General features: G+C 45.6%; 1 protein-coding gene across 3 annotated transcripts in view; it reads left to right on the forward strand.

Annotated features, from left to right (window-relative positions):
* Positions 1 to 24890, forward strand: part of DPP6 (dipeptidyl peptidase like 6) — a 2034493-nt gene that overhangs the window by 1461931 nt on the left and 547672 nt on the right. For all 3 annotated transcript variants that reach the window (XM_069647934.1, XM_069647936.1, XM_069647935.1), the window contains exon 10: positions 3840 to 3937. In XM_069647934.1, coding sequence (XP_069504035.1) covers positions 3840 to 3937 — 98 coding nt within the window. The remainder of the gene's footprint in view (positions 1 to 3839; positions 3938 to 24890) is intronic.

A 24890-nucleotide genomic window follows, 5' to 3' on the forward strand; every position in this document is an offset into this window, starting at 1 on the left:
ATTTTTTCTAATATTGCACACCATTCCTCTTTCTGCGCCCCTCAGGTCCTTTAATCTTTCATGTAACTCTAATGCTGGTGACACTCACATTTTCTTTTCCTTCACTTCGTTCTCTCTCTCCAAGACACTTTCTCTTCCTCTCTATCTGCTGTTAGGACATGGATGACCTGGATGACCTCTCGCTTCCATCATCTCAATCCTTCTAAGACTGAGATCCTCTACTTTCCTTCTGACTCCCCTCCCCGCCCCTCTCCAATGCCCTCTGGTATATACTTTCCCTCTTCCCTAAACTATCCTCTCCTTCTCCCCTTCTGCATGCAATCTTGGGGTCCTTTTTGACCCCTCACATTCTCTCTTCATATCTCTAGCACAGCGTGTTCAGCTCCCTATCATCTTTATAATATTCAGCATGCCTGTCCGTGCCTCTCCTTTTAGGCTACTAAGCTCCTGTTGTATTCTTTGTTTTTTCCCCGACTTAACTACTGATCTGCGTTTTTCCTTGGCCTCCTCTCCTCTCACCATGCTTCCTTGCACTCTGTCTTTATCTCTGCCATTTGCCAATATTTTCTGCTCAGCCCACCACTCTGTCACTCGTTCTCTCATCTCTACCTTCCTTGTCTCCTTTGGCCTTTACCTTTTCTTGCATGGTCTTGCTCCTCCCTATCTCTGGTCTGTTTATAGACCCCTGTGTGTTCCCTTCGCTCTCAGTCTTTTTTTTTCTGTTCCTAAACACGCCTTTGCCTCCTCTAGTTTTCGTTCCTTGCTCCTTGCGCCCAAACACTGGAACACCCTTACCCTTCATATTGACTCCTTCTCTTCCTTCCATGTCTTTCGGACTCAGTTAAAAACTCATTTGCTTCAGTCACTTTCCCATTCTTAATTACGTTGTTTTGCTTTCCATGCCCTTCATTGTTACTTTGTACGGTTGTTGTTATTAATTAATTATTGTGAAAGAGCTTTGGCAAAAGTGCTCTATGAATGAAATAAAATATAAGTGCTAAATTTACCAGAGCAGTGCTAGAGTAGCTAATGGTAAAGGATCAAAATATGTGCTGTAGCGGCTCTATTTTTTAACACTGGAGCTATTTATCGCAGGTGTTAGATTCAGTGGCGCCCCCAAACATTTTTCATAGGGGTGGCCTGTTGAGGTCACTGGAAATCTTGAGGTGGCACACGAAGTTGAATTCATAAGAGGCAGGCATGCCAGTGGGGGCTGGGGGGGCAGGCAGCGTTTCTATAAGGATGGCCTTGGCCCCCCTTGACCACCCCTTTATGGCGCCTCTTAGTGTGAAACCGTCAGAAGTAAGGAGTAATCTCAATACCGACGGCGGTCATGCTTGGCATAGCAGTCGCCTCGGCATCTACTGCTGCAGTGCATTGTCATTAATATGGACATAGATCTGTAGCAAAGCCATAACTTCATTTGTATTAAGCACCACAGTATCAAAATGTGTATAGTAATTATAGGACTTTTTATATATAGTGGGTGCTGATGATCTTCTGTAATCCAAGTGTTGTAATGATTAGAGTTATTATTGACCTATTACATAGCACTTCATTTCTTGACCTGGGAAGGTCAGAGTCTGCCATCGAGGGAATCGAACCTGGGGCTCCTTGTTGCAGACTGATCTCTGAAATGGGCACCTAGCTGTCTTTCCAAATCTATACATTAAAAGTTTGCAATCTGTTGCAAAGTTCATTCTTGGGCCAGAAATACGTTAGTTTGGACATATCACAACAAAGGCAATAATGCATTAAAACAAAGACAGTAGCAAACTCAGTTTCCATGTCATTTTAATGACACCCGTTTTTACGACGAACATCATCAATTTTGATTTATTTATTTTTTGGGGGTTACCTGTGAAGCCCCCCTTCATTTAACTATTTTTTTTCTATTTTCCACCCCCCAAACCCTATTTGCCCTTTCCCACCCACCCAAAAATGTCGATGGAGTTTTTTGGATAAACTCCCACGAGTAAAACACCCAGAGTAAAAACAGGTGTCGGTAAAAGGACGCCATACCCGAACGCACTGTTCTGTGACTCTGTGGGGTAATGTCTCTTCTGCAGACATCTGTATGCATCTTGCAGATACGCTGTCCTGTACCTTGCAGATACACTGGCAGTTACCCCACATGGGTCATCTCAGTCTTTACCTGAGAACAGGATCAGTAGACCCTTTAGGTTTAATAAAGTGCGTTTTATTAATTGTACCGTTGTTTACAGTGATTCAAATTAGCAGCAAACAAAATGTAAACACAAAACCAGCCTCACTATGGGTTTGGCAATTTTATCAAAAGTAAATACACCAATCTGGAATACTATGCTGCAATTATTAGCACCTCGAAATTGGAGTTAAATCCTCCAGACTCCGAGTTGGTATGAATGATTTATTGGTGTTGGTAAATCCTAATTGTTTTTTAAAAAAGAACACTTTTAGCCTTGCCCAGGAGATCTTTCCTCCACACCACATCAGCATTCCTGATATGGTGTTTGATTAAAATGGCGGCAATTCCATTCTGCCCAGTTTTGGTTTTGCACAGACATACTTGTAATGAGGCTCAAGATATTGTGAAAATAGAATTGTGGGAACCGTTTCTACAGGGCAGTGTTTTTAATTTGATGTATTATGTGTTAAGTTACTGTGAATATCTATTTAAGATTTTACATGAGATTGAAAATGAATATGTTGGTATTTCGAAGTGTATACAATGACTGTCTATGAATGCATATATTGGGGCAGTGGTAATTGTTTTATGTTAGGTTGTTTGTATAAGGTCTTTCATAAGACTATGGGCCTCATTACAACTCCAGCGGTCGCCGTGCCGGTAAAACTGGCAGGCTGCCGCTGGCGTTCTGATTTTTTTGGCGCCTGGATTCAAGGAAACACTGCAGGATTACGACCGTGGTGTTCCCGGAAGTCAAGCCCCAGAAAAATGTAAAAACCCATTCCCATTGAGTCCTATAGGAATCAATGGGAATGAGGGAAGCACCGGCACCGTTAATAACAGTGCCTGTGCTTCCCAGAAAGTCTACGTGCGGATGCAGTCCCGCAAAAGGCCAGACTTGCGGGCGGGACAGCATCTGCCCGCAGACTCGGAGTGTGCCGGTCTGGTAACAACAGTGCCGGTAGGCTTACCAGCACTGTTGCTAGCGGACCGGCATGCTCGTAATGAGGACCTATTTATACAATTAAAAAAATGAATATGGAGATGCACGCATTTGAGGAATGTTAGAGCTGTTGTTGCATTTTACTGACACACTGTTTGCTATACATTTAAGCTCAAATTCAATTACATTTAGCCAGTATTTTCGGACATAGGACCTCATTTCGAATTTGGCAGTAATGCCGAATGCCAAACTCGATTACCATTACCGCCACATGCAATCAAGCAAAATCCACCTGATCGCAGGTTGCATGACTTTGTTCCTAGTTGCAGAACGGGGGTGTTAATCCCCATCTTCAGAGTCCATTTGACTACCTAGGGCAGGGGTCTGCGTCCTGCAGCTCTCCAAATCTTTTTAACTATGACTTCCTTGATCACCCACCATTTACTGGGATAACTAGGGTTTATGGTGGTTGTAGTCCCAAATATCTGAAGAGCCCAAGTAGGCAGCCAGCTGCCATAGGGATCGGTAAATCGACTGCAGCAATTCCTCCAGTTTTTTGGTGCCGGCAGCTCTCCTGCATATCACTGCTAAACTCGTAGTTTGCTGGTGTGGTAAAGGTCTCAGTAATTCTGTTACCACCACTTTTTGACCCCACCGCCATGCTTGTAATGAGCCCCATGTTCTTTCTCAGCTTAGATGCACTCCTGATGCCTTGTTCTTGCCTTGCAGGCTGGATGCGAAAACCCTGTGGTGTCATTGCACATTGTGAATTTAAATGGCCCTCTGCACCACGTGGAAATGACTCTGCCTGATGATCAAAGAATGAGGTAAGATGCTTAACATGCACATCGGAATGATTATATGCAGAGCTCATTATCATTTAACATCAAAGGCGTCCATCCGAAATCCTGCATATACAAATTACTGTTTATTATTACATTTAGTAGTTTTGTAACCTGATAGGCTCATCACTATTGTCAAAATCTGAAAATTGTTTTTATAAAAAAAGGTGTTGTAGATCTTACCCATTCTACTTGTGACGCTGTTCTGTGAGATGAATGGATTGGCCTTCTTTTGATTCAGTGTGAGAATTTAGGTGGCTCGCAGTCGCTTCAGATTCACAAAATCATATTAAATTCACACGAAGGACCCTCCATAAAGGATCAGGGGAAGAAGAGGCAAAGTCTGTGATCTCTGGTAGGAAGGCACGCGCATCCTCAGCAGAAGCGGAATTCTGTAGATGAATAAAGGAGCCCTCCTGTCTCTCGTGCTCAGGAGCAGTGAGTGTGCATTGCCAAGAGCATGCATGTCATGGTGGTTCAGGCATACCAATACATTTTCATGCAGTATAAGTGCGGGCCATTTTCTCCGTTGCAAAAACATCTAGTTATCTTGTGGATCCGTGAGGGACCTTCTTGATCGAACATTCTCTCACGGTTGCAAATGGCAATTCATTCCTATGTGACAGACTGTTTGAATAGTACCCAAGGGGGTGTTTTCTGTTCAAATGTAAGCATATTGTGATATTTAAAGAATATTTATTCAGCAACAACAACTAGCTGCATAGTGAAGTGACTCATCAAATTGGCCCACATTGGCCAAAAAGTGGCCCATTCTGACCCAAAAAACTGGCCCACATTAGCATTTTGCATTTTCGGTTTGGTCATTGCCCTATTGTTCTATAGGCCAGTACGAGCCTGGCAACATCAGAGCACTAAATGCTTATGAATCCTGCAGCACACTGAAGTATCTTGTGTATCTGAGTCAGATGAGGAACTAAAGAAGTCAGTTGTCTGTCAAAAACCCAGAAATCGTTTCAATCCCACTGTCTTCCCAAAATATTGCATGTTATTACACAAATAGCACACAGCGTGGGGCGATGGGGCCCACTTGAAAGCTCTTAATATTGTGATAGGGCAGGGGGATGGCCCTGTCGTGGTTAATCAGGGACCCCTCTCAATCAGGGGTCATGGCCTACCAGGGCATTGCCAGAGCAAATCCTCACCAGAAATGTGATGCAGAAGTTTTGGGCGATCCTAGGTTGCCTGATCTTTACAAATATTGGTAGCACTGTCCCATACGCAATGCCTGTCAGCCTCGTTCCTGCCCAGGTCTCTTTTGTTTCCTTTCGATACTACACATCCCAGAAGACTTCAGGCCATTGCAACGAAAACCGGATCAGATTAAGAAGACCAGATAGGTCACAGTGCAGCACTCACTATAAACAAATCTCAACAGATCATATTGGGACACCAACTCGTTGCTGCCACCTAAAAGAACTGCAAGTAGACAAAGATCACCTACCTCATGTGGGGAAAACCCTGTGGTGAACTGTTTTGTGCAGAGACACTGGAGAAGAGTAAGGGTGGCTGGGTTTACCGGGGGTTTAACAATCTTTTACCTAAATATCCAATGCCCTGGAGAAATAACTGGTATAGAGTGGCCCCATAGAGCATGTGACCACGGGGACCAATGGGAATTCAGGTTCGTTGTATTGCAGGGTTGGCTGGGCTATGAAAGCCCTGCTAGACAGAAGATGGTTGAACAGTGCTTGGGTGAGGTCAGGCATAGAGTTGGTTGGACCAGGATACAAGGCAGCAGAAAGGGGACAGTGGATAGGAGTGTTGTGAAAACTGTGTTATTGGTGTGTGAGAGTGTGGCTAAGGTATTGTGTGTAAGAGAGAGTGGTACCAATTGAGAACGGAATGAAACAGAATTGATTTACTGTATACGCGCCTAACAAATGCACAATACAATAATAAATAAATAAATAAATGAGTGTGAGGGAGTGACTGGTGCAGAGAGAGGGGTAGGGGAGGCAGTTAGGCAGTGTAGAGAGTGAGTCAAAATCTTTGAGAGAGTGATAGGGAGAGTGAAAAGAGGGTGTTTATAGATAGAGAGGAGGTAGGAGTGGTGGGAAAGGGTGTAGAGCACGAGAAACGGGGTGTTATAAGGAGAGGTAAGAGAGAGAGAGAGAGAGCGAGTAGAGTGAGAGATACAGAGGGAGAAGACCAGGAACCAGAGGGAGAGAAGAGAAGGTAGAACATGGAGAGTGAAAGAAGGACAGAATAGAGAGGGAGAGAGGTAGGCCGTAGCAGGTAGAAGGAGAGAGTCACACTAGTAATAACAAAAGTGGCAAAACAGAGATAGGAGGAGGAGTAGTGGGGTATGTGCATGGAGAGGAGGAAGGTGAGAGCAACGAGTGGAGTGGACAGAAAGTGTGGTGAGGATTGAAATTGGTGACTGGTGGGGAGAGAAAGTAGAGTGGAGAGAACTTTAAAGTAAGAACACCAAATAGAGCATGATCCCTTTATAAAGTTCCTAAGGGACCTTGGTAGAGAAATGTTTGGCCCTTAACGCTTCCTTTAGTATTGAACTAGCTTAGAAAGTAGGGATTACCTTTCATTAGTACCATGCAGGGGTGTGTGTAAGCTTCTCAGCCAATGAGAAGGCTCAGACTGGGGGGATTACCAGACGGTAATCCCGCCCACCCTGAGCCTCCCCACGGCTGGAGGCTGCCATCTTCCCCTGCCTGGTAATGAGGTAAGAGGTTCCCTCACTCCCTCCTCCATCCACAGATTTCCCTCCTTCTCATCCCCACTTACCTATTTTTCTATCCATTATGGGAGCAGACGCGCTGAGAACACTTTTGTCATCAGCCTGTCTGCTCCCGATTTGCGGCAGTCTGCCGTGGAAATGAAGAAGGTACTACACGTTGCCCCTTCTCGCCTTCCAATGGTGGCCATTTTTGTTGTATACTTTTTTTTCTATTTTTTAAATGTCCACCATGGAAAGGGAGAAAGGACTACATGTGCTATTCTTGTGCCTGTAACTATGGCCCGGGGCATTACCTGACTCGGTAATGTCCCCCCGGCTCAGGGATTATTGTTTAATTAGTCCAAGTCTTGGAATCATTGAGGGGAGTGGGCTCACCTGGGTTTGTTTAGATGAAGGAGGCCCATATGATGGTTCAGGAAGAGTTAGAGCTTCATTACTAGTTTGGTGCAATTTTGTCAGTAAATCGCTGAAATACCACCAAACTGATTTACCAGGTGGTTATATGGCAGTGTTAGTCCCCATTTATGGATTCCAAAGGACTCCATGGGGATTTCAGTGGAATTACCACTGACAGTAATTCCACTGAAATTGGCATTTTTTGTGGTAAAATGAGCTCTTTTTTTCATCCACCCCACCGCCAAGTTGGGCAGTGTGGTAATGCGGCCATAATGTGACTTCACTACTGCCTCATTACCACTGACCCGACCGCCCAACTTGCAATGAGGCTCTTAATGTACTCCTCAATCTACATTGATCAAGGGAAACGGACACTGATCATGGGAAACGGCACATCCTGTATCATAAATGTATAAAGATAATAAAAACATAACATATGTACTATGCGCATGCAGGAACAGCAAAAGAGGGCCAGTGATTGCCTTTGCTCTGCAATTTAAGTGTAGGGGTGAATTGCATAAAATTAAATTCTTGTGAATGTAATAAAGGTTGCTGAAGGTTGCGAATAAATACCCCTCCCGGTCCATGTGAGCCGCAAGTCTGTATCATCCTTCAGTGACTCAGAAGCCACATTGCAATAGCTGCCCTATCGTTCTACAGACCACAAAAAACACGCACTGTCTGCGCTCTCTGTAAAGACTGGTAGGGGGTGTCTGTACTTCCGCTCTCTATATGGTAGAGGAGAGGCACAGAAGACCCCAGCCAAAATTCTCTATAAGGTAGCAATGGACGGGCAATCAAGGCCTAGCTTCTCAGGAGGTGATGCGGGCTGGTTCTTAAGTACAGTGTAGTCCCCGAACCCCCACAAAGAAATGTCCACACACTGTATTACTGAAAACACAGTCTTTATATAATTAATATTCAAAGGTATGTACACGATCACAATAACGCACTTTGTACTCGGAAATCAACAATGATAAATATATACAATTCTAAAGTGGTACCACCAATGTTATCGAATCTCATTAAAGTATATCAACTGTACGGTTAAAATGTCACACAGATCAATAACGAGGATACCAGCAATAAAGATAGGAAGGCACGTAAAATGGTTGAAACAATAGGCAGAATGCTGGCCCCGTTACCTAGACACAGTTCTGTGTGGAGATCCCCCCCACCTGGGCAACCTGTAAAATAAAGATATATAGCACAAGCCCAGTCCAACGTCCGGCGGCGAACAGGTTGAACTACGGCAGTGAAGTGGCAGCCTCGTTCCCAGCGGTGCTCGTCTACGACAGAGCGTTGGTGTCCTGCAAGGAAGAAGCGTGCGGGGCACCTCGGTGACGATAGTTCTGGACCGCAAAGAGATGATGAAGAACTGTGGCACAGCAAGGGCGTCGAGTCATTGGCGTCTCTGTGGTCGTTAGGTGGCGGGAAACCCACCGGCAGATGCTCCTCGGTGCGTCGCCGGTCGGGCCTTCTCCAGAGGGATAAAGTGGGCGACGATGCAGATGAGAGCGTCCGATGATCAAATGAAGTTCTTAGGCAAACGGGAGCACGGCGGCTCCGGTCGGCGACAGCGGTTGTCGAAAGTGGCGGACAACAGTCCGAGTGCTTCTCTTTGAGATTCTGCGGCAGCCCCCGTCTCGGGTCGGCAGCCTGTCGAAGGTCTGTCTACCAGGGAGCTTTGGCAAAGATCAGCTGTTGCACGATGGTCCCTCATAGCTCGGAAGAGGGCGCCTTACCAGGTCCTCTCTGGGTCAGTCTTTGGAGGCACAGCAGCTTTCAGATTGTGAAGGAGAGCAATAGCAATTCTTCTCGTCCAGCAGGGCTTCAAGGTCAAGCTTCAGTTACTCCAGTTACTCGTCGTAGTGGACTTCAGCTTCTGAACAGGATTCCTAGCAGTGAGAGGTCCCCAGATATACTGTTGATCTCCCATTTATTCTGCTGGGTCACACTCAAGCATCCAATCACGACTAAGGGGATTCATACATGCAGGCAGCCAATCAGGCACACAAGGTATTCAGGCCATTCACTTCTCTCCAGACACTCACAACAAGTTATGTGTATTAGGACAAGTACCGAGCCATTCAACACTCCAAGCTGCATTCATACCGGTTTCGAGCAGGGCTGTCTCAGTCATTGTGTCAACCACCAGATACTAGACATTCACAATACAGAATGCATATTCGTCACACACTCTATTCACCCAGGTCCCACGCACAGGAGGTACCCACAACATACATCACCGGGAAGGCTCCAGCTAGTCTGGCCGGGCCTTCACAACACCATCATATATGGCATTTCCACCCAACGGCCAGTCAGGGGGAAGGGACAGAGTCAGGGCTTCCCAGGACTTTGGGAAAACAAGGTAATGGGTAATAGAAAGCAAGAGGCCACAGGGGCCATCTTGTTTTCCATCAGGAATCAACTGATCCCAATGGCAGGGCCGGGGTATCCCAAAATGGAGGATACTCTGCGCACCTGTCAATTTCAGCATGGAGCTGCCACCAGCTCATACCCTGCTCTGCGGGCCACCCACAGGTGCCCAAAAACATACACTAGGGGCACAAGGTTGTACTCCCACCCAAGGGTGCCATAAGGGTATCCCACGGGTCCGTTCACCAAACCAAAAGAGAGAGAGCTGCACCGCCAGGAGTCCCACATGAACTCCTGCGCAGAAAACACAACAGAACACACGATAAAAAGCAGTAAAGGACAAGGATACGGAGGCCCTGTCCCTCCGATGCATTTCCAGCATCACACTCTCCTCAACAGAGAGAGATGTGCACCCCTTCTGCCCCCCACATAAATTAGAGAAAAAAGGGGTTAAAATAATTTCTCTATGGCCCACCACCTTGTCCCAGTCACAACCCTTATTTTCAGACACAGAATATTACCTATATTATCACAGAGTAGTTAAATACAGTGGAAGTGAGCATATAGTTTGAGTTAAGGTATGAGAAAAGTGCACATAGACCAATTGTACCATAGAATATTTCAGGGCACAGATTAGCAGAATAAAATTACTGCACAAACATTTCCCACTTTTCCCCAACCAAACACAGCTGCTCGTGCCTGATGTCAGCATTACTGACCTGTTTGGTGACAAGAGACACCATCTACCTATCTGTCTATCTATCTATCTATCTATCTATCTATCTATCTATCTATTTCTGAACGTCAAAAATTGTTTGTTTGTGGTGGGATTCGTGGCGAAGAGTTGTTCATTAGACAATTCCATACCGTTTCACCAATATGCACTGCATTTTGCATAGTTGACTGTTAGGACCCTCCAGACATTACTGGCTACTTGACATTTGGACACCTCACCCATTTGCCTGGATTTCAGCAGAAGTGAACATGTGTTTGTGGGTTTGTGGCAAAGCGTTGTTCCTTATACAATTCCACACTGTTTCACCAATCTACAACAGGTTTTACATAGTTACCTGTTTGGACCCGCCAGACATTACTGGCTACATGACGTTTGGACACCCTACCCCTTTACCCAGATTTCAACCCCTTCACAATGAGACGGTTGCCTGAAATTGGCGAAACATCAATGTGGATGTAGAAAGACCGGTCTCGACATGAGGAACAAAACTCGAGGTCCTTGCCCTAGGAGGCACGGATTCCAAGATATTTGCACAGAAATGAACCGCAACGAACTGCACCACGCCAGGGTGAGGCGACATGTGAGGAGAGAGCAGAGAAGGTCCCAGTATGCAGCAGCACACCAACTCTCACTACCCCCTAATGTCTGCTTCTGGGTATGTCAGCCAGCCCACATGCCCATTATCAGTGCTGGATACTTCCGGGTGCAAAGCACATCAATCGAAAAGCGAATCGGAAAAGAGGCCTACAGGATCAGTGTTATCATGTCTGTCTACAGAACCGTCCGGAGAACACTTACTTCTGCTAGTAATTCCCATACAAATGAGTTTGTACCACCTTTCCCTCAGTATTGCACTATTTGCTGACCATGAAAGCACAGAATGTCTACAAGAGCCACTCCCCACCAGGGCAACTCAGATTTGATCACCCAGAGGTTGGATGGCTACTCCTGACCTCAAATCGGAAACCGCACCTAATGTCAAAGTGCCCCATAAAACAGCTCACACCTTTGAGGGTGACATGGAAGTGCAAATTACTCTACATTGAATTGGTAAGTGCTATCCAATTGCTAAACTCTCTCCCAATTTTCTTTAAGTGACTCCAATGTGTTCTGCATTCATTCTGCACTAAATACGTTAAGTCACTTGTGTTTTTTTAATAAGATGCACTAATGACATTTGCATTGTCTGCAGGGCTTTCTGTTTTTTTCTTCCAGTGTGGTGCAATCTTTATCATCTCTTTCTGTCTCTCTCCCTTTGTTTGGTAACTTAGTGCAGTGCGATCTGCTATGGGATGATGTGTTAATATAATGTAATTCAGCAAAATACAATGTTTTTCTTACCAGAAGGCCCTCAAGAGCTGGCCGTCTTCTCTCTGCAGAAGAGGCCATTCAAAGCCCCATTGAACTTGAAGGCATTGCACATGGTACATTCTGTGTTCATTAGGTTATCTGTGTTACTGGGATTTATGTTTGCTCTACTGCCATTTACATGGTCTCCACCTGATGCACCATCTCCACCTCCTACTGCAGTGTGCTCTTCTATGGGGTGATGTACTAATATATGATGATGCAAAATGGTTTACTAACATTTTTCTTAACAGATGCCCCCCAAGAGTCAAACATAGTTTGTCTGCAAACCAACGGAATTCATGGCATCACTGAGCTTGTAGTCATTGAAAATTAAATAGTGTGTGTTCAGTATGTCATGTTATGTTATGTTACTGGGTTTTATTCTGCACAACACTGCCACTTGCATGGATTGCCATGGGCATGCACTCTATGCTTCTATCGCTCTCTCCCTCTTCTCTCTCTAGCTCTTTCACTTTCTGTCTCTATTTGTGTGTCCCTGTATGTTTCACTCCATGTATCTCTCTCTATGTTCCCCACTCTCACTATATATGTCTCTTCCTCTCTGTCTCTTTATATGTGTTTTTCTCACTGGGTTTATTTGTCTTCTCTTGGTGTGTGTGTTTGGCTTACTCTCTCTTATTGTTTTCAACCAATCTTTTTATTTGATTTTAACAGTAAACAGACATCTCAAGAGCATAAGTTCGATTATCGAGCGATTCATATAGAGATGAAACACAACAAATCAAAAACGTAACCTTGCTCTCTCTTAATGGCTGCTTCTCTTCCTGTCTCTCTGCTTTCTTTCTCTCCCGCTCTGTGTGTCTCTCTCCTTGCCTCAGTTTATTTGTGCATGTGTGTGTGTGTGTGTGTATCTGTAGCCCTCTCTTTCTGCCTCTCTCCACCTCTCTCTATCTCACTCCATCTCGTTCTCACTAAATCCCTATATATTATACTTCAAGCCTCTCTCTGCCTCTCTCCTTCATTCTCCATGTCTTTCTATGTATCTCGTTCTCACTGTCTACCTATGAGTGTCACTCTCGACCTATACCCCTCTCTCTCTTGCTCGCTCTTTCTCTCTCTCTCTCTCTCTCTCTCTTTATATATATATATATATATCCATCCTTTTCTTTATTTATCTCTCACTCTCTCTTCTGTCCCACTAGCATTATGTGCATTTCTGTCTCCATATCTCATTCGCTCTCTTTCTCTCTCTCTCACACACACATTGTTTCCCTATGCCTCTCTCTCTCTCTCGCTCTCTCTCTCTCTCACACACACACACACACACTTTCCCTGTGCCTCTCTCTCTCATGCTTACAGCATCTTTGATTGTCTTCACGTCTCCCTGACTCTCTTTGTCCCACTCTCTCACATTCTGTCTCTCTCTATATCTCCATGTCGCTCCCTCCGTCTCCATCACTCTCTTTCTCTCTGTATCCCTCTGTATGTCTTCTCTCTCTGTCGCTCTATGCACACTTTATCTCTTTCTGTCTTTCCCCCTCTGTATTTATGACTTCCAAAGTACCGTCCTATGCCTCTATAGATTCGTTTTCCTGCTGCAAAGCCTCGGCCTTTCAAACCACTCACGCCATATTGCTGTGGTCTGTCCATTATTTAATGAGCTTCATTGAATCTGCACGTAACATTAGCTCAAAGGAAACAATTGAATAGGCATTTCGGATTTTCCTGACTCGCTGTAAACGGGAATTATGGAAAACAGTCGCACAGCATTTACACATTGCTAAAATGCATCTCATGTTTGATGTCAAATCCGATCCTAATATTTCTATACAATGCCGTAGCTTAGCTCCTTGGGGAACGTGTTTCTGCTGATATCAAGCCAACCCCTAATTTGTCACAGGCACTGAAATTCCCCAACAATATTATTCTACCTTAAGGCTTCCTCAGTGCTAGTGAATTTGTTTTCGGAATCATTTTCCCGGGCTGAACTGATGAACAATAAATGACGCTGAAAAAATGAATGCTCATGATCTCCTCTTGTTAAATGCCTGTGCAGCTTCTCCATTGCGTGACTGCAGGAGTCTCTCTTTCAGACCCAGGCCACTGCCCAGTGCAACTGCATACCACTTGCTTTGAAGGTAATCTGAAACTATAGCGTTTGTATGCAAGCACAACTCCTACAAATATGTACATTTTACACCATGGAACAACGTTGTGTTAGCACGGGGATTACAACGCCGGTGTGCCAGTTCAATTATTTCTATAGAGGCCACATGGGTTTTACAGAGTATTTCCATGTATGTGCGTGGGTATCGTTTTTTTTTATTGGTGTTCCTTCTATGACAATGCAGCCTGGTGGTGCCAACATGTGTTTCGCTCTTTACGCACGCTTTTACAGGGGGATGCTCCGAAGTAAAGAGAATAGCGGTGTTCTAGCACATTTAAAGCATTGTGTGGAGAAAAAATACGACAAGACATGGCAATTTGTGGAAAACAAAATTCCATGAGCAAAGCAGACAAGAAACACATACTTTAAATGTCAGATCATTTTTCATAGCAATAGAAATGATCTCTCTAGCTCCAGATGATCTGTAACTAGGTGGGGACAGTGTGCTCATGCAACAGGTGCATTTTTTAATGGTTGTTCTCGAGGGGCTGTTTTGCGGAATGCCGGTGTCGGAGAGTTCGAAATTGAACTACACAAGCATTTGAGAAAACATAAAATAAAATTCGACCTATTCATTCATTCTGCCTGAACTTGTGGGACATGGAGACTGAGAAGGCGTGCATTGTAGACTCTAAATGGGTATTTCAAAAAGTATGTGAGGTACCTGCGGCTTCCTTGGTGCTGGAGGGGCAAAGACAGGGTGCAGGAAATCCAGTGATCCCAGGTGGCGGGAAAAGTGAAAGTAAATATCAGTGGGTAGTTCAGGCAGCCATGAGGTTTGCAGAATTGCATAGTGTAAGGACAGTGCAAAGAGTTGTGGCAGCATTTTACCTTAATTTGAGCAGTTTATGTTATGAAGTGTCTACTGTGGAGGTTATATTTGACTAATATCTGAATATGGGGTATACGGCTGGATCATGGGGAAAAAGGAGAGGATGGGGACATGGTCATGAGTCAGGACAGGTTGGTGTACTTGCTTGCGCCGATTACTGTGACCACTTGGTTGAATATGGCAGCCATGTTGGAATAATTCTTTTAATTGGTCCTGTAGTTGGTGTCGGTCCTAAATATCAGGTGTTTGAAGAAGTGTGTCAACCGAAATTAGGGGGCTATGTGTAAGAAAAGTAAATGTGGTGGTGTATTCAGAGTGAAAAGACGAAACATTTAGGATGCACAAAGTATGCTTGAAAAATGAAGATAACTGAAACACAGGAATTTGATGATCAATTTAGGCATATGGTGTCATTAGAAAATTAAATTTGAAGGTGACTGTGGTCAGCTAGACAACATTTTTTTGATGACCTCAGACAAATATTAGGTTGTGTGAGAAACCAAAGGGTGTCTCACCCTCTAATCCTTGGGAACTTGTCATCCAGGTGGCCAGAACACGGCCATCGCTTTTTGATCCAGTCCCTGGGTGTGGACCAGTGAGGGAGGATCACCTGGGTGAGGGGTCTTTGGGGAGTGGGGTGAGGCAGCCGATGGTGAGCTGCAGTATTCCCCTTATTTGGTTTATCCAACCCATACTACGTTTTAGGATGCTCCCAGGTCCCAACTCCCCCCTCCTTTTTACACAAACAATGGGCTGAGGAATAGGATGCCTGAGAGTAACAACATTATCTGTCACACATTGTACTGGACATATCCCGCTAATTGGGTAGGCAAAGTCAGGCACTTGATTCTAAATGCATACACCTCTCCTCACACGAATAAAAGGCAGAACCCAAAAGACACAATTTGAGCAAAGTGAAACACGAGTATGAGCAGGGCTTCCGGGATGAAGGCAAACCTACTGGAGCAAAGCGACAGACCAAGGGACGAGGGCAGCAAGTCAAAAACCCCAAGTATTCCCTACTGGAGGTCATTGCTTCCGACAGGCCTCAAAAGACGCATGGAGAAGGTCAGATCCCACAAGTGAAGACTGCATTGTATTTCAAAGATACCAGAGACCCACCTGGGTGAATGGCAGTGTTGGGGAGGCGAGGCCAAGCCTGTGGTACCTACCTTGACTCGTGAATTGGGAATCACAAAACCAAGAAGAGACATACACAGCCGGTGAGTTGGCAAGCAACCTGAAAGACTGGTGTGTATTAAAGTTTGAGATGGCAATATTTTATCGCAAGTGAAGGGTGAACGCATGTCAATGATACGCAAGGAAAGGCAGACCTGTGAATGAACTTTGAAGTAAAAATACAGCATGCAAAATCAGTGATACTAAGGTCTGGGGAAAGGAAGTAGCCCACTTGAAAGTCTCTGTGAAAAGTAAATTGTTTCAACCGAAAAAGCGAATGAACAGTGTAAAGACTGGAGGGGGGGGTCTATACTTCTTCTCTCTCTATGGTAGAGGGGAGGCCCAGAGGACCCCAGCCAAAATTCTCTATTGTTGGTAGCAATGGACGAGCAATCAAGGCCTAGCATCTCAGGAGGTGATGCAGGCTGGTTCTTAAGTATGGTGTAGTCCCCAAGCCCCTACAAAGGAATGCCCACACACTGTATTACTGAAAACACAGTCTTTATATGATTAATATTCAAGGTTATGTACACTATCACAATAACTCACTTTGTGCTCAGAAAATCTACAATGGTAAATATATACAGTTCTAAAGTGGTACCACAACTATTATCAGATCTCATTAAAGTGCATCAACTATACTCTTGGCCAAATTTCACACAGATCACTTAATAAAGACCACCTCCAGACATAGGAGGAAAGTAGTTGGTTAGAACAATTGGCAGAATACTGGCCTCTACCATTAAACACAGTTCTGTGTGGAGATCCCCCCACCTGGGCAACCTGTAAAATAAAGAAATATAACAAGCCCAGTCCATATATTGTTCAGTAAGTCTTATTTCCTTCTATAATGTTTCTACCCCCCATGTACCTGATAGAGCAGAGTTCTTCGAAGAGGCGTCGATGGATCCTTCTTGAGTGACTCCCTTTAAAGCAGGAGACATGGATCGTCGAAAGGCGTCAAAGAAGGTGTACTTGGCCTTTACGGCGTAGATGAAAAGTTCGAGGGTGCCGAGACCACGGTGTCGATCCAGGTGGTGCTCGTCGGTGACATCCTGCGAGGATGAGGTGTGCGGGGCACCTTGGTGTTGGATAGTTCAGGACCGCAGAGAGTTTCTGAAGAACTGTGGCCTGACGAGGGTGTCGAGTCATCAAAGTCTTTGTGGTCTTTGGGTGGCGGGAAACCCACCGGCTGATTCTCCTCGGCGCATCGGTGTCCTTGACTTTCCCCGGCGAGATAAAGCAGTCGATGGTGCGGACAAGGGAGTCCTTTGATTCAACAGACTTAGGCAATGGAGCAAGTGGCTCCGGTCATCAACGGCACAGCGCCAAGTGGTCCCCTCTTCTGGGCAACATGGCTTTGACAGGCCTCCAGCGGTTACTGTGATACTCCGAACCTTGGTCGATGGCAATGGACTTTGACGGCGTCGATGTCCGGGTGCTTCACTTTGTTCTCCTCGGCAGTCCCCGTCTCCGGTCGGCAGCCTTTCGAAGGTCTGACTTCCAGGAGGCTTCGGCAAAGGTTAGCGGTGCGCGATGGTCCATCAGAGCACGGGAAGAGGGTGGCTAGCCAGGTCCTCTCTCGGATCAGTCCTCAACGAACTCGGAAGCTTTCGGATCGGGTCAAAGCAAATGCAGCAGCAGTTCTTCTTCTTCCAGCAGGGCGCCGAGGATAAGCAATTCCAGTTACTCTTCAAGTATTGAATCAGCTTCTGAACAATTTCCAGTGGTGAGAGGTCCCAAGATATACTATCCTGCCTTTCATCCACACTGCTGGGTCACGCTCAGCAGCCAATCATACAGAAGGGCATTCATGCAGTCAGTCAGACAATCAATCATTTAGTGCATTCAGGCCATACTCCTCCCTCTCAGACACTCACAACAAGGAATGTGTATTGGGACAAGTACCCAGCCATTCAACACTACACATGCATTCATGCCAGTTTCGGGCAGGGCTGTCACAGTCTTTGTCTCTCATACCAGAAACCAGACACCCACAACAAGAAGTGCACACTCCATTCACTCAGGTCCCACCCACAAGGTGTACCCACAACATACAGTCCCTTGGAAGGCTCCAGCCAGTCTGACCTGGACTTCCCAACAACACAATATATGGAACTTCCACCCAACAGCCAGTCAGGGGGAAGGGACAGAGTCAGGGCTTTGCATGATTTTGGGAAAACAAGGTAACAGGTAATAGAAATCAAGAGGCCACAGGGGCCATCTTGTTTCCTATCAGGAATCAACTGATTCCAATGGCAGGGCCTGGGAATCCCAAAATGGAGGATACTCAGAGCACCTGTCAAATTCAGCATGGAGCTGCCACCAGCCCATACCCTGCTCTGTGGGCCACCCACAGGTGCCCAAAAACATACACTAGGGGCACAGGGTTGCATCCCCACCCATGGGTGCCATAAAGGTATCCCGTGGGTCTGTACACCAAACCAAAAACAGGAAGAGATGCACTTCCAGGAGTCCCACATGGAATCCTGGGCAGAAAACAATACAGAACACACGTGAACAAGCACTGCAGGACAAGGACAGGGAGGCCCTGTCCCTCCAATGCATTTCCAGCATCCCAAACAGCAAAAGTGAAATGAAGAAGTGTAACTCCTAGAGAAGGGGAGAGTGAAAGTTGAACTTAAACTTTGAGTTGAAGTGGTCATGCAGTGGTCTGTAAAGAAAGCCATGCACATTTGAAAGTCTTCGACATCCAAAAGTGGTGCAACCCTGACAGAGGGAGACTCGAAGTCAAATAAGCTTGGGGAAGGGAGCCCCCTTGCAAGTTTGTGTTGGACTGTATCATGAGAGGTCTGAGCCAGACAGAGGGTGACCTACGAGAACTGTATTGTGAGAGGCCTAAGCCTGACAGAGGGGACCTACGAGAATTGTATGGTGAAAGGTCTTAGCCCGACAGAGGAGGACCTTTGTGAACTGTTTTGGTTGAAGCATTATTTCGAAAGTCAAGAAAAGAGACTTTAACATGGAAGGCCAGACGGGCTTCGATCCACATTTTTTAAACTGTTCATTGTGCGGGAAACGAACCCAGAGTATGTCATCTTGCCTACAGGGACAGCCTTACTCTGTGAGGTTAAACGTGGAGAGGAGAGCTGGTTCAACCACATTTATTAATTTGAACACTGATATTTCCTTTTGCATACATTTCTCCTTTCTACACTTTTTTGTACAAGAGATAGGGTAGGCATTAGCTTTTGTTACCCTATGCCATTTTGATTTGACGGACTCCACTAGGACTACGTTATTTATCATTTGATGGCCAAGACCACTCCCATCTTAGTTATAGGGCAAAGTAGGAGTTTATTCAACCCCAAACATTTCAATACAGGTTTTACAAATATTACCCATTATGTCAGTGCCATACTTGTGATACCATGCCTCCCCAACAGTTGTCATAAACTGATAAGGAAAAAAACACAGGAGAGAGCCTGATATCCACGTAAACAGAGTTTGCTCTGACAATCAACTATTAACACAAAGGAGGGGCAAACACATGTGCACATCAGTGGTTTGCAACAGGCTTCACATTCATCCTGTGGTAGTAGAGGAGAAGAACTCGAACTGCACACACTAAAAGAGACACAAGGATAGCATGATTTTCTCACTAATGCTGCCTATTGTAGTGCTAATTTTAGGTCTCCCTGGTGGACCGCTTATCTAAAAGCAGATAGTACATCTTACTTCTTTTCTTATTCTATCTTCTGTGTGCTTCAAATGTCACTCGGCCTCATTACGACCCAGGCGGCCACGGAATGAACAGTGACGGTAAGGGACCTGCACTGTTCATTCCGGGGCGCTCTATCAAGATCTGCAGCGGGACCCACTTAGGAATGCCTGATCAGACTAGGTGTCCTTAGCGGGACCCGCTAGCAGACCAGGATGCTAACACTGGGCTCGTCATTAACGGGCCCGTTGTTAGCATCCTCCCCATTCCCATTGCGCCCTATAGGGGCTCAAATTAGAATGAGGATGTACCGGGTCTGGGTCCCGCGAAAGGGATTTACCAGGCCCTCCTAGGTTGGAATGGCCCGGTAAGTCCCCTTTTGCGGGACCTGGGCCTGGTACCGGTATGGGGGTAGCCATGCCGCTAAAAGCGGCATTGTCTTGTAAGGCTCACTGTCTTGTAAATTCTTGCAAACGTCCCTGCTTCAACCACTCTCTTTCGTTCATGCATAAAAAGAGAAAAACAATGTCATGGTTCAGCTGTCTATTGCAGGTACCAACCAATTTAATAACCTATAGACGTACTGAACATTTCCCTAGAATCTCTAAATGCTAAAATAGTGTATACTGTAACAATAGCTTAGTTATGCTATAATGAAGATACTGGCTCTGGTCTCTCTCCGGGCCCTTGTGACTTATCGTGGTCCATAAGGAGATCATAGTGAGAACTGTGTATATGCATGAAAATACTAGTACCCCTATTACAGTCTCTGCTGTCTACTGGTTTCAGTGGTGTTTGTTTATTAGAACCACTTTCTTCAGGACAGTCTTCAATAAAAAGCAGTGAAATAGCACTAATATCTGGAGAAAAATTGAAAAGTGTTGAATTTCTTACCACACCATCCTCAATTGCCATGCATGAAAAACTCAAGTCAACACATAGAGGGGATGGATTAAGAGTGGAGGATAGGAAGATGAAATCAAGGGATTTGCCATGGGTATGGGTAGGAAGGTAGTGCAGGTTGGGCAGGGCATCATCAAAAGAAACTGTAGTTGCTTAGCCTATATGATTTTAGGGAGGTTGAGTTCAGCCATAATGACCATGGGGATGTTAGCCAGGATGGTTCAAGCACTAGGTCCTGCTCAGAAAAGAAGAGATTGAGGGTTCTGTGTGGGCAGTATATGAGGAAATCGGTCAAGGGAGAAGGGAGTGAGTTGTTGGCTGAAGGATATGTTCTGGGGGGTGGAGGCTATTGGCGTGTCCTTACCAATTGTTGGATGAACAATGCCACATTTTTTGGTAAATCAAGGGGAATGGGAAAAGGTGGCAGTTTTGTTTGAGGGTGGCAATTAGGGCCTTATCATGAGGGATATCCTGCACTCAGTGATCGCTATTTCTGAAACTTTAGGCTGGTGGGAGCCGGAATAATTAGTTTTGAATGAGGTTTTATTACAGCAGGATTAGTGCTCCTGCACCACAGTGTCTAACCTCTAGCATACAATAATTGCAAACAGTCATATGTTGCCAATATTTGATCTGAAGCAAGAACCACTACTTCTACTATTTAACATTATCTGTCAGCCAGTGGGAAGCAATAGCCACACCATGCTATGGATCAAAAACTCCCCTTTTACAGGCAGGACATTAATTCTACAACATTGGAAATTGAAGAGGAAGCTATGATTAACGTAATACTGTTCCGTTTCAAATGCATATTATTACTTTCTTACAGTCTGTTTTTTATATTTGCTAGTGCTTTGTCCGGGCTGTCTTGGACATTTTGTAGTTCTGAGGCATGATATAAAATGCATATAATTAAAAATGAATATATGCTGAAAAGAAACAAAGAAATACCTATTGCGACGGTCCTCTGTAGGCTGAGTCTCATTTGAAGATAAATATCTGGCTAGGAGAAGAAATTGATATACATTGGTGGCTTTAATGATAATAAATAAAAATGAATAAAAACAATGCCATGCCTTGAAAGAATTGACATCATTACGGGTTTGGCCGTAAAGAGGGTAAGGAATTGCTTTTACCACCATGTCATCTAGCAGAATTAGCACTACAAGTGTATTAGCCCATATGTGCACGCCGCTACCATCAACAGTAACTATAATCCCCTCTAGTGGAATTAGTGCCAAAAACCAACAGATTACCACAAGCTGTCACTCTCTCTCACCCCTGCTATCATCCGCTCTCAGGGCTGACTTGCTACAACGATGCAGATGACACACTAATCATCTTCAGGATCCCAAAGGACCGTTCCACCTCCTCCACTGACCTTGCTACTTGCCTTATAGAAATGGACCACTGAATGACTGCAAACCACCTCATTCTCAACCCCATAAAATCTGAAATCATGATCTGCAGAAAGACTGCACTCTTCCCCCAACCCATACCTTACCTGCCCTCCCTAGGCCCTCCATCCTCTACCTCCAACACTGTAAACAATCTTGGATGCACCAGGGACACAAATCTGTCATTTATCACATCATATTGAATGAGTGTCAAAAACCTGCTATCTACACCTACTCAACCTCCAACAGATCTTCTCCTATCTAACCTTCCCACACAGAGTCGCTGCAATCACAGCCATTGCCCTCTCCCGCTTAGTCTATGCTAACACCTTACACCTTGGCACCCCTGCATCTCAACTTAGAAAGCTCTAACAGGGTCCACAACTGTCGCTACAAGCCTCCTTTTCCCCTAGCCCCAGAGAACCCAGCACACCTGCCCTCTGTGTCCTTCACTGGCTACCGATCAGGCATAGGTCCTACCTTCAAGGCTACGTGCATAATCCACTGTGCTCTGAACAACACTGGCCTGGAATATTTGCAACACAAACTCACCCCTACAATCTCAACATAATCCTGAGAATAGGCACAGCTCTCTTCCTAGTCATCCCTTCCACCAAATCACTCAGATTAGGTTATCCTCTTTCTGCATTCAGGCTCCCACCATTTGGAGCTCTATCCCTTTTAGCATCTTCCGCATTGATGACCACCTTGCCTTTTGGAAGGCACTCAAGACCTGACTCTTCCCTTCCGCATCTTGACTGACATAGTCCACCTCATGGGTGAACTATCTCCCCCACACAGGCAGGTGAGGGCCTCAATGAATTACATGAGGAGACAGCAAGACAGTACTGAGCATGCACAAAAAGGATTGCAGTCGATGTGCATGATATGATCTGTATTCACTCATCATAACTACACATCTGCCGTGACTCTTGGGTACGTATCGCACCGCATCTCAATGGAAGATAGCCATGTCCCTCCTGGGGCATAGCCACCCACCCGCATACAGCTGCAATAATCCACTACTCATACTCACATCGCACATCACCTCTGCCACCGGAATGCAACCAAGTCTCGCAAAAATATTTGGTCTAGTTGGGCACATATTCAGTCTTGCATACTCTCCAGACAGCCCATCACAGCATCCATCCACTAGCCAGATCTCCATGGGTCGCTAGCAGGGACTTAGCCGCATGTATCTACCTTCATACTGGCTTAAATGCACACATGCATTCTAAAATATCCCCTTATCAATTCTCTTACCTTGGACCTAGGCACTAGGCACTGTACTAATGCCATATAACATAACATAACTGTTATGCTACAAATGAGACATTGAATCTATGGGAATGTGACTTCATGCAATCTGGAGATTCAGCAATCAGGGCAGGCCACGGCCATATGATCAACTGTGCCTGCATGCTTCCCATAAGCCCCCCAAAACCATAGATCACACATTGAAAACGTGCCAATAACTGACATGACCCATGGAAATGTTGCATCAGCGATGTATCTGCCAAAGTACATCTGCATAAATGGCAGGCAAGTCATCATGTTTCCTTGTCCTAGTTCATCTTGCAGGTACTGTGTGGGCCCATTCAGAAATACCCTGTCCATGATGGTACAGTACCATGCTGGCTCCTCCGAGCAAACCACAAGGTGCACATGATAATAGAAACCATGAGACACATCATTCCATTATCACACCCAGACAATGGCCCATCAGAGTGCACACATACCAATGGTCAGATGACACACACCTGAACGTGAACCCATCCCTCTCGCATTAGCATTTGTTTAGCATCCTCCAAAATGCATGCACCCCCCAAGAGGTTCACAGGCCAGGCAGAGGAATCTGGTGCCAGCATGCCAGGATCGACACAACCTGCCTCTGAGATCAGCGAGGTGCTGATACCAATCACCAGCACCTTGGCCATCACCCCTTCAGCCAGTAGTCACATCAACCACCAGAAGATGCCTGCCAAAGACACATCTGTCTCCTGTAACTGAATGGCAGCTGCACTCAGCAGCCAGACTGCCACTACGTAACCAATTGTTGCTATGGACACCACCACTGCTCCTGATGCAGAAGGTCCACCTGCCGCGTGGCCACTACCCTGTAGGTCATTGTGGAGACCAGTGACATTTTCAACATTCCAGCAGCCCCCCAGGGGGATACACTGCCAATCAGTCTGCAGGTCCCTCCTGTCCCCTCGTCACCTGCTTCACTAATTCAGTGCAGCAGCATCACTACGCTGTCCCAGGGACTGATGATGCTTACATTGGACCTGTGGATGTCATTGAGCAGAGAGACAGGTATCTGTGTGACACCCCCAGCCCTGTCCACACCCCTTGCATTCCACACCCCATATAATTGTGCTTCAGCACAACCTTGAAGGGATCTGGAGCAGGCTAAACAACATTGAGCAGTGCCAAAAGTGCATTGACAACACAGTGGAGAAGATGCTTTAACACCTGCAATCCATTAGGGATGCTGGTCAGGGCTCATCCTCATGGATGGCTGGGGCAATGGACTGGCAATGGCACAAACTCTCATTAGTGACCGTATCCAATACAGTGGGCGCCCAGAGGGTAACAGAGATTACAGAGGTTATATATTCAGGTGCTGAAACCATGCAGAGGCACTTTGCATGACATTGCAGAATATCCGTGGGCGGGCGTCAGAAAGTTCCACATTTGTCACCCCCACAGTAGGTTTACTGGCAGTGAGCCTCTGTGGTTATGCACACATGCAAGCTGGGCTTTTGGCTTCTTGCATATTGGCTTCACTACATGCACAGGTGAACATATAGGTCCTCATTACAAGTAGAGCAGTAAATTGAATGGTAATTCCGCCGGATGGAGTTACTGTTACTGCTGTATGGTGCAGCCAAATTGCCGCTGTATCACACAGCGGGAGTGCCCACACACCATCAGCAGTAACAGTAATTCTGTCTAGTGGAATTCCTGCCATAAATGGATTGCGGGCAGTAATTCCACCCAGAATCAGCAGAATTACTGTTACCGACGGAATATTCAGTGCTAATTCCGCCGGAGGATTTACCGCCAGCGTAAATAGCATAATCGCCGGAATGGGTAACTTGCCAATGAAAGATCTAATCCACTCGGATTCACCATTGAGAGATTGTCATCCAAGACCGAAACACACCCCAAACATGTTTTCGGGCAAAGGGAAGGTGCCAGAAATGTGCCAAAGAAAACCTAAATTCTCCGAACAGG

Source organism: Ambystoma mexicanum, chromosome 2q, assembly GCF_040938575.1.
Source record: "Ambystoma mexicanum isolate Mex_15411 chromosome 2q, UKY_AmexF1_1, whole genome shotgun sequence".
NCBI lineage: Eukaryota > Metazoa > Chordata > Amphibia > Caudata > Ambystomatidae > Ambystoma > Ambystoma mexicanum.